This window comes from Hemicordylus capensis, chromosome 5 (genome assembly GCF_027244095.1).
Source record: "Hemicordylus capensis ecotype Gifberg chromosome 5, rHemCap1.1.pri, whole genome shotgun sequence".
In the NCBI taxonomy this organism is placed as follows: domain Eukaryota; kingdom Metazoa; phylum Chordata; class Lepidosauria; order Squamata; family Cordylidae; genus Hemicordylus; species Hemicordylus capensis.
The window spans coordinates 3,765,954-3,776,184 of NC_069661.1; the positions used below are offsets into that span (position 1 = coordinate 3,765,954).

General features: G+C 52.7%; 1 protein-coding gene across 4 annotated transcripts; it reads left to right on the forward strand.

Annotated features, from left to right (window-relative positions):
• Positions 1-400: 400 nt before the first annotated feature.
• Positions 401-9,226, forward strand: AP5S1 (adaptor related protein complex 5 subunit sigma 1). Of its 4 annotated transcripts, none has more exons than XR_008307552.1 (4): positions 403-610; positions 1,676-1,877; positions 4,548-5,721; positions 6,644-9,226. XR_008307552.1 is itself a non-coding variant. In XM_053251324.1 (3 exons), the coding sequence occupies exons 2-3, from the start codon at positions 1,705-1,707 to the stop codon at positions 4,972-4,974; spliced, it is 600 nt and encodes a 199-aa protein (XP_053107299.1). In that variant the 5' UTR covers positions 401-610; positions 1,679-1,704; the 3' UTR covers positions 4,975-6,524. The 4 variants fall into 4 exon arrangements, 2 of the variants coding, with proteins under 2 accessions (XP_053107299.1, XP_053107298.1); XR_008307553.1 differs by having other exon boundaries at positions 4,548-5,172; XM_053251324.1 differs by lacking the exon at positions 6,644-9,226 and having other exon boundaries at positions 401-610; positions 1,679-1,877; positions 4,548-6,524.
• The last annotated feature ends 1,005 nt before the right edge of the window (positions 9,227-10,231 follow it).

Below are 10,231 nucleotides of genomic sequence, written 5' to 3' on the forward strand. Positions count from 1 at the left end.
CAACACTGAACGGGCCAAGGGAGGGGCTGGGGAAAGACCGCAGATCAGCAGGAGAGCCTCTGCTTGCACCTGCCTGTAACCCTGGAGAGCGGCTGCCAGTCAGTGCAGACAATACTGCGCTACATGGACCAAGGGTCTGACTCTGTAGAAAGCAGCTTCTGATATACAAGAGACAGCTGGTCATAGACATCAATGAAGAAATTCAGGATTTCCACGTGGCAGCGGGTGTACTGAGAAAGAAAAAGGTAGCAGCAAAGGTGCAGTTTCGAACGTGGGTCTCATTTCGCGCGCAACGTTTTACTTTTAAGTCTACGATGCTGTCCATGGAGAATCAAGCGACTTGCAAGATTTTTCCCTCCCGAGATCTTACTATACGTCACTCTAGTCTATTGCTTTCTCTATGCTTCATCCCTGGGATTGCGAGGCCGCGCCCACTCATTGCTTTAGCCAATAGCTGCTGTCCAAAGGGTTGCAGTTCTTTTTGTGCATGCGCGTCTTGCAAACGCTGGAGCCGGGAGGTTTCTGGTGTTTGCTCCAGACGATTCCTGGCTGCTGCTGAGCTTTTGGGCAGGAGGAGCGAGTGGGGGCTCTCCGCTTCCAGCCCCTGCGGGTAAGGAAGGGCTGGTTCCCTGGAGAGCCTGTTTGGGAACCCTTCGGAGGCTCCTGAAGGTCTTGCGGTTTCTTGTGGCTGAAGGTTCCCTGGGCCAAAGAAACCCACTTAAAAGCAGGAAGTAGTGCCAGCCTCAGTGGGCAGGGATATGCACAAGCGTGAGTGGCGGGGGGCACACAAGGAGGACCCAAAAAGCCTTGAAATGGGAGGCGGTGTCGTTTTTTGTGCAAAGCGCCAAGTGCAAGATAGGAACAGCTACAACGGCAGTCCGTGCGATCCTTCTGTCTTTTGGGCGGTACTCGCCTCCTATGAAAAGGGTACCTGGAACCAGTGTTCCCTTTAAGAGGGATTCCCAGTTGTTGACTACAGTGCCCAGAATCCCCAGCTGCAGTGAGCTTTGGCTGGGCATGATGGTAGTTGTAGTCAACAACAGCTGGGAATCCCGCTTACAGGGAACACTGCCCAGTATCTCAGCTGAGCCTCACGTTCTGAGCTGAGCAGAAGGGAGTTTGCTGAGAGACGCTCACTATGCCATCGGTGTCGTCCCGGCTTCTCCTCCCTCTGAGGTTTGTGTGTGTGTTTGTGTGTGGGGGAAGCTTTCAAGTCAGCAGTGGAGTCCTCTGGGTACAGAGCCTGATTGTAGGGATAAGTTATATATTTTAGCAAGGAGGTCGGCAATTTCACGCTTGTGTTCTTTTAAGGACTCTTGGATGGATGCCGTCTGGCCCTGGCGATTTGTTAGTCTTCAGTTTTTCCAGACAGTTTAGAACATCAACTCTTGTCATTTCTATCTGACTCAATTCTTTAGCCTCCATCCCCAAAAAGCCTAGTTCAGGAACAGGTATATGCTCAGTATCCTCTGCCGTGAAGACGGATGCAAAGAACTCATTTAGCTTCTCTGTAACCTCCATATCCTAATGTGCGCACACCGCATGGCGACTGGGAGCATTGTAAAGGGAGAGATGAGCTGATCGGGAAGCTAGAACCCGACCAGGGGCACAGAAGAGGCCACTTGCTCTGAATGCTTCACTGGTGGGCTTCTGTCTCTCTCTCTCTCCTATCCAGCAGCCCTCTGCAGTGCCCAGCCTGCCACAATGGTTCACGCGTTCCTGATCCACACCGTGCGCTGCCGGCCTGGGGATGAGTCGGGGCATTGCCGGGTGCTCTATGCCAGGGTCTTTGGTCCAGAAGAACTGGATGAGGCCGGATGCCCGGACCTTGAGAAGGAGCGACTGCGTAGGAAGGAGCAGATTCTGGCTGTCGCAAGGTAGCGAAACCAGGCCTGCGCTTGTGGGGGGCGGTGGAGGAGGGGATGCTGCGTTGGTCGGAGCAGGCCGGGCAGCTGGAAGGGAGGAGGCTCTAGCTTGATCATCCCTGTGCATATAGAAGTTTTAGAGAAGAAAATGCTTTCGTGAGACATCTCCCCACCCCGTTTCCCATTCTCCAGGGCAGGTAAGAGCACACGAATTATCCTCCCCTATCTGTTACTCCTAAGCAGTCCTCCTGAAACTTATAGGACAGTTTTACTTGTCCAGTTAATTTCAGTGGGATGAGTAACTTAGTCTGTAAACTAGTGACTGGAGCAGTCCATCTCATAATGGGTTGAGTCAGACCCTGAGTCCATCTTGCTCAGTATTGTCTGCACAGACCGGCAGCAGCTTCTCCCAGGTTGCAGGCAGGACTCTGTCTCAGCCCTGTCTTGGAGATGCTGCCAGGGAGGGGACTTGGGACATGAACAGGCCCAGCCTTGGGCAAGCCTCTGGTGGCAGAGAGGGAGAGCTGGCTCCAAGTGGAGAGCTGAACCTTGAGCATATTTTCCTCTCCTGACCTGACCCGACCCATAGATGGGGAACGTAAGGGGGAGTTCCTTCATCGGAACCTGGAAGGAGGAGGTTGATCCCTCAGTGTCTCCACTGGGTGGTCTTTTAAATCCTTCAGTTCTCCTGAGCCTGACTCGGACATTATGCTGTACGAGTGTGCAGAAGTCTGTACACTTGTAGACGTGTTTGTGTGAATGCCTGCACCAGTGTTCATTTTTAAAAAGCAACCTGGATTTGGGCCCTTCAAATGCATGGTGCAGATCAGAAGTGTACTTCTGCACCTGCGTTCAGCATAACTTGTGATTGACTGTACCTGTGTACACTGTACAAGTGTTGGACATAACGTCTGGCTGGGCCCGGGGTGGTGGAGAAATCCTGCAGCCTCTGTGTCCCTGCATTTCTTCATCTCCCCCACCTTCCCTTCCGCTCCCCTCTTTGATTTTGCCAGCAAGGAAACACATTTGCAAAATAAACAGAAATATCTCCCTGCCTGCTACACACCCAGTACCCTTCATCGAACTCAGTCCTTAAACAATTGGCCGCCCTGAGACGTAAGTTTGGGCAGGGTATACATTTGATTGATAAATAAATAAATTGAGCGGGAGGATGTACCTATTTCAACCTGGAGATTTCCCCCACCCTGTACATAGGAACATAGGAAGCTGCCATATACTGAGTCAGACCCTTGGTCCATCTAGCTCAGTATTGTCTTCACACGCTGGCAGCGGCTTCTCCAAGGTTGCAGGCAGGAATCTCTCTCAGCCCAGTCTTGGAGATGCTGCCAGGAAGGGAACCTGGAACCTAGATGCTCTTCCCAGAGCAGCTGCATCCTCTGAGAGGAATCTCTTCCAGTGCTCACACTTCTAGTCTCCCTTTCATATGCAACCAGGGCAGACCCTGCTTAGCTAAGGGGACAAGTCATGCTTGCTACCACAAGACCAGCTCTCCTCTCCTATACCTTCACATTAGGCAGGAGAGCTGGTCTTGTGGCAGCAAGCATGACTTGTCCCCTTAGCTAAGCAGGGTCCGCCCTGGTTGAGTATGAATTGGAGACTTGATGTGTGAGCACTGCAAGATATTCCCCTCCAGGGATGGAGCCGCTTTGGGAAGAGCAGAAGGTTTCAAAGTTCCCTCCCTGGCAGCATCTCCAAGATAGGGCTGAGAGAGACTCCTGCCTACAACCTTGGAGAAGCTGCTGCCAGTCTTGGCAGACAATACTGAGCTAGATGGACCAATGGTTGGACTCAGTATATGGCAGCTTCCTAGGTTCCTTTTTATGCCTGAACTGGGAGTCCAGATAGCCCCAGGTTCTCCCCCACCACCCAGCCATGCTCTTATGTGCCCGCCTGCCTGCCTGCCTGCCTGCCTGCAGAGGGAGCGGATCCATTAGCTGTGCCACCCAGCAGGCTGAGAGGCGGGATGGAGCAGGGGAAACTGCTGGACTGTCCTGCTCCCTGCTCCAGCTGTGGGTGTGAACGTAGACAGACTCCGAATGGGGGTTCTCAAACTGGGGTCTCCAGATGTCCTTCGACTACAACTCATGGGAACATAGGAAGCTGTGAGAATGTAAGACCTTAAGAGCAGCCCTGCTGGATCAGGCCCAAGGCCCAGCTAGTCCAGCATCATGTTTCGCACAGTGGCCCATCTAGCTCAGGCCTATCCTCAGTGACCAGCAGCGGCTCTCAGAGTTTTCAGGCAGGGGTCTTTCCCAGCCCCACCAGGAAATGCTGCCAGGGATGGAACCTGGGACCTCCTTCTGCATCCAAAGGAGATGCACTTCCACTGAGCTACAGCCCCATCCTTTTGCCATTGTGGTTGACGATGATAAGAGTTGGAGTCCAGTTTATCTGGGGAATCCAAGTCTGAGAACCCCTGCCCTCACACGAAGCCGCTGCAGCCCGAGTCAGACCCCTGGTTCAGCTAGTCCAGTCTTGCTTGCCTCTGACTGGCAGCAGCTCTCGAAAGTCTCGGGCTGAGGGAGAGGCCTTCCCGGCTGTGCTCCCTGCGATCTTGTCGCTGTGCCCATCAAGTGTGCACTCTGCCACTTCCTGGGAGTGTTCAAGGGAGGAATGCACCCAGAAAGAGCTTCAGTTTCCCGGCTTCCCGTTCATTTGCAGGCAAGTGGAGTCGGTGTGCAGACTGTGCCAACAGGCCTCTGGGAAGCCCCACTTGGACCACCTCGTCCAGCTCCCCGATGAAGCCGTTTCTCTGCAGGAGGCCCCGTCGGGGGTCTTCCGTCTCCCAGCCGGGGATCCCTTCTGTGAGGACAAGGCCACCCTCTGGCTGGCTGTCCAGTGCCTGGCCTTCACCCTGGTCTGTGACCCTCACGAGAACCTGCTGCTGGCCGAGAGCACCCTGAGGCTGCTGGTCAAGGCCCTCTTGGAGCAGCTCAAGCTGCTGAGCTCGGGCAGCGACGTCCTGCTCAAGGCCGACAGGACCGAGCTGCTCCTCGCCCGGTTCCTGCCCCTGGGCCAGCTGCTCTTCCTCAACGACCAGTTTGTGCTGGGCCTGGAGCGGGAGGCCAGCGCCGCTCTCGGCAAATGAAGGGCTGCCCAGCGAGGAGGAGGAGGAGGAGGGAGGCGTTCCTGAAGACGCGGCTGGAGTGGCGTCGCGAGCTGGGGGTGGACGGAAGCATCCTCTGCCCACAACACTCCCAGGGTGGCTTTCGGGAAGACATCAAGCCAATTGGGACCTTTTAAGAATCCAGCGAGAAGAGAGCCTGAAAGCCAAGAGCCAGTGAGGGTTAGTCTGGGCAATCCTGATCTGTCCTGCTGGGCAAATCAAAAAGTGTTCCCCTGGCTCAGAAACCAGACTGGCTGCAGAGCACACCCACCCTAGGGAGCGTTTCCCAAAGTCCGCACCACTGAAGAGGCTGCCTTGCTGGTCCCCGCTCCCCTTGCCTCCGGATCGAGCTCTCTTTGGAGAGAGAGAGAGAGAGAGAGAGAGCACAGGGCATCCCCTCACAAGCCTGGCCTTGACCAAATGTCTTGTGTCCTCAGGGGTCGAAGGAGGTTCCTGGCCATTCCAGTTGGCGGCCAGGAGTTTCCTTTCCCCTCGGGATTCCCAGGATTTGCCCGTTCCGTCTCAAGTGGCTGGATCCTGTGCACGGCTTCAAGTTCTAGCTGCTTGGGTGCAAGAAGGGCACTGAAGCGGCAGCTGGTTCTTCCTGGCGGGTGGCAAAGAGACTCTCCCCCTTCTAACGAATCTTCCCCTCCCCACAAAAGACACTTTCCTGTTGGGGGTGGCCCTTCCAGGGGGACTGGAGGATGGCCAGGGCAGCAGTAATAAAAGGTAAACCCCAGGAAGCAAAACAAACTTGCATATTTTGCATATCTTGCATATTGTGCATAACCGCCCGAAGCCGTCTTTGAAGGGTGGTATAGAAATCAAATGAATAAATATGGGAGTCAAGTGTGCCATCCAGTCGATGTCGACTCCTGGCACCCACAGAGCCCTGCGGTTTTCTTTTGGTAGAATACAGGAGGGGTTCACTGTGGCCTCTGGCCTGGCCAGCTGCACCCACCAAAACGGCTATTCCTGCACAAGGCGTCAACGGTCCAGAGCCCTGCTCTCATCTTGCATCTGAGTGCAAGCCTGGGTCAGGAGTCCCAACCAGTGGTAGCTACTCCAGATGCTGCTGAGCTGCAGCTCCCAATTGTAGCCGGAGATGATGGGACTTGTAGTTCAGCAACATCTGGAGTACCAGTGGGTGTATCTTCTCTGCCTTCAGATTTCTGACTCTGCAGATGTAGGAAGCTGCCTTCTACTAAGTCACACCACTTGGCCCATTTAACTGTGACACTGACAGGCAGCATAGGGTTTTGGGGAGGGGTCTTTGCCCTCCCCCCACTTGGAGATGCTGCTAGAGACTGAGTCTGGGGCGTTCTGCTTGCAAATCAGGCTCTGCCACTGAGCCATGGAGAGGCTCCGGTCTTTTTTCTGCAGCAGCAGGTGGGGCGATGGGGTGGAGTTAGTTAAGCAAGAGTTCCCCAGTGTGAGCCTATAGGGGGTGTTGTAAGTAGGTTCTTGTCTTCATTTGTTAAATGCTTACAGTATATGCAATAAATTATTATTTGCCCAGGCTTTTAATTAGATTTATAGAATTTATCATTGTTTTAAGGTTTTAGCTTTGTTTTTAATCTATGTTGTTTCGTTGTAAACCAGCCAGAGATTTGAGTTTGTTTGTTAAATGTATGGTTTGGTTTTCCATAAGGATTTTTGCCCAGGGTGGCCCACAGTGATAGCTGTCGCTCAAGCAACACCACGCATCAGGAACACCATGTAGACACAACGGTACAAGTGCAAAGGCAGTGGATGCCGCCTGGCATACAAGAAGGCCAGCACAGAATAATCCAGAGGTTGAAAAGGCCGGGGACTTACAGAGACCTACAGCTGGTGCTGAGAAGATGCCAAACTCCGCCCCAGCCAAAGCTCCCACTGAAAAGGGGCACCAGGCTGTTCTAGGCTTTGTGGTAAGGCCCTCCCCCCCCCGCCCCCATTGTTTGCTGGGTGCCCCACACCCTGGCAGGAGAGACGTTCCTCCTCTCCCACCCTTGGAGGAACTGTCAACGCTACCAGTGGGCAGTTGTGGGCCCTTGGCTGTTTGGGGTTCCCTCCCCCCCATATGATACAGCTCTGAGTTTCACTCTTGTCACCACTCCCCTCACCACCGATGCCTGTGAGACCCTGAGGAAGGTCTCATACAGATACAGACACACACACTCACTCACTCATGCAGGAGGAGATCGTCCTGCAGGTACCTGGGTCCCAAGAAGTTTAGGGGTTTTGGAAGTTAACTCCTGGGCCCGTGGTGCCAGTGCAGCGTTTGAAGGCTGGAGAGGTGAAGCCGTGGCGGAGTTCTCTTGCTCTGTACTGGCCAGCAGCAGGGCAGATCTTTGCATCAGAGGGGGATGGATGTTCTCCACAGTGAAGAGCCCTTGAGGAGGGTGTTGGAGTTCACTTACCTGAGCCCCAAAGGTTGGCTGGAGAGGGGGATGTCCAGATATGGGTGGGTTACACTTGCCTGTGCAGGTCTCTCATTTTGGGGAATTATTATTCCGAATGTCTAGCCTCCGTCTGCTTCCTTGTCTTTGCAGCCCTTTGGTTTCAGTCCTGCTCTCAGCAGCAGCAACAGAGGGGAAAGCATGCTCCTCTTTCTGTGGGGCAGCCCCTCAGATATTCTAGGGTTGCTGTCTTTCCCTGTGTAGCTGGGCCGGATCGTCTGGCCTCTTCATTGGGGAGGAGTATGTTGCTTATACCTCCAGTGTTTGAAGAACCATTAAAAAGTCCTTGAACACTGAAATAGAGAACAAGTATTTTAAATGTTTTCTTATGGGTCTTGGTGTCATCTTTGTTTGGTTGCCATCTTCTGTTTTGTTCTTTTATCGATTTGAGTATCACCATTTCATTTTGAACCCTTTTAAAACAAAAAAAACCTTCATATTGAAAGATGGTATAAATAGTTTGTAAATGAATGAGGGAGACAGGTGTCTGCATATCTCTTCCCCCCACTCCACCTGCATGTGCCTTGACAACATCCTTTCTGCATGGTTTTCAAATCTGCTTTTTCCCTAATGGAAGAGCGTCTGCTGTTGGATGCAGAAGGCACCAAGTTCACTCCCTGGCAGCATCTGCAGGGAGGGCAGGGTAGGGAAAGACTCTTGTTTGAAAAGTTCTGGAGAGTTGCTGCCAGTCAGAGTAGGCACTACTGAGCTAGAGTGAACAATGGCTGGACTCCATATAAAGCAACTTCCTGTGTGGCTGTTGGGGCAAGGCTGCCAGGGTGAGGGGTGTAGGAAAGGTTCCTCCCAAAATTTTCTGCGGTGCCCATGGTGCTGCAAAAAATGGAAGAAGCTCCAAGCCTCATTTTGCATTAGGCCTCCAAATCCCTTTGTCCAGCCGTAAGCCACCTAATGGCGTAGTGGGGAACTGTCTTGATGGAGGTTGCTGGTTCAAATCCCCGCTGGTCTGTTTCCCAGACTGTGGGAATGGGAAACTCCTATATCGGGCAGCAGCGATCTAGGAAGATGCTGAAAGGCATCATCTCATACTGCACGGGAGGAGGCAATGGTCAACCCCTCCTGTATCCTCCCTAATGGAAACTAGAACTTGCAATGAAATGGACAAAAAAATCCCATTCCTTGATAAAAAGTAGGGACCCTTTGTGTATATTTTCTTTTTTATTCCTCATTACACCAGAACCCAAAAACCTCATAGCTAAGCAAGTGTGCTCAGAACTCCACCCAACAATCAACTAAATCTTTAATTGGTTAATCTACAAATAAAGGTTACGAACATTGTTGTTTTAATTCCTATTTGACAGATGAGTAACTGGCTGCAGCCCTCAGAACTCAGTGGAGCAGCAGTGATAGAGGAAGATGCTGAAAGGCATCAATTCAGACTGCGTGGGAGGAGGCAACGGAAAACCCCTCCTGCATTCTACCAAAGACAACCACAGGGCTCTGTGGGGCCAGGAGTTGAAACTGACTCGATGGCACACTTTACTGCACAGAACCGTCCTGTGGGGCTTCCTGCGGTGGTGTGGGGCCCTCCAGTCAGTTGGACTCCACCTGTGAGGGTGGCTGTGACCAATGTGCAAAGCACTTGGAGGATAAAATCACTTGCTTCCGCCACAGCTGGGAGGCCACATTGGCAGAGCCAAATGATGCATCCACAGCCACGCCCACCTGGCCAGTAGCTCTGGATGCTTTCCAGCTTGCTCAGCTTGAGGATGTGGACAGGATCCTTGGGAGAATGAGGGAAGTCACATGCATGCCTGATCCTTGTCCTCTGCCTGGCTGCTGATGGGGCGGGGGGGGGGACTAGCTGCTTCGGATGAGAAGTATTGAATGTGTCTCTTTTTGGCAAGGATGCGGGGGGGGCTTCCATCAGGCTTGAACAGGTGGCAGCGTGTGCCCAGTGGAGGAGACCCTCCTGGATCCCCGGACTGCACAACTATTGGCTGTTCTCCACCAGTCTGCCATTTCTTGAGCATATCCTGGTGACTCAGCTCCACAATGAAACTGGTAATCTTGATCCTTTTCAGTCTGGCTTCTGTCCCAATTTAAAATAAAGTTGTGCCCTCGAGTCGGTGTCGGCTCCTGGCGGCCACAGAGCCCCGTAGTTTCCTTTGGTAGAACGCAGGAGGGGTTGACCATTGCCTCCTCCCGTGCAGTGTGAGATGACTGACGCCTTTCAGCACCTTCCTATATCACTGCTGCATGATAAGAGCGGGGATTCGAGCCAACAACCTCTTGCTCGCTGGGCAAGTCATTTCCCCGCTACGCCATTAGGTGGCTGTCCCAGTTTAGGGACCGAAATTCCCTTGGTTGCTCTAGAAGGCAAGTGAAACAGGGAACTGGACAGAGGGAGTATGCCCCAGTTGGTTCTGCCAGACCTCTCGGTGGCTTTCGATACCACTGACCCTGGTATCCTGGAATACTTTGTAGACATGGGATCAGAAGGCACAGCCTTACTCTCTGTCTTAGGAGCAAACTTTTAAGGTTGGGTTGGAGAAACCTGGCTGGTAAATCAAATCAAATCAATCTTTATTATGGTCACAGACTGGCATAAACCTGGCTGGTATATCCTGGGAGTTTCAAAAAGCCAATAACAAAGCCCCCCATCAAAGCCTCTAAAGAGAATGTATCAGTCAGGGTAAGGATCTAGAGAACCAGCAAGCCGTTCATTGAGCACAGCTGGAGGCAGAAAGTTTTACTAAATGGACTAAAAGGGTGCATCCAAGGCTGTGACTGAGCTTTTCTGCTCAGGAGACGATCCTCTTGCAGATATATTGAAACTT

What these genes read in the sequence shown, in the direction of transcription:
- AP5S1 (XM_053251324.1), top strand. Translation starts at nt 1,705, where the DNA reads ATGGTTCACGCGTTCCTGATCCACACCGTGCGCTGCCGGCCTGGGGAT. An exon ending in CAGATTCTGGCTGTCGCAAG is followed by an intron (nt 1,878 to 4,547) that starts GTAGCGAAACCA and finishes GTTCATTTGCAG; the next exon opens with GCAAGTGGAGTCGGTGTGCA.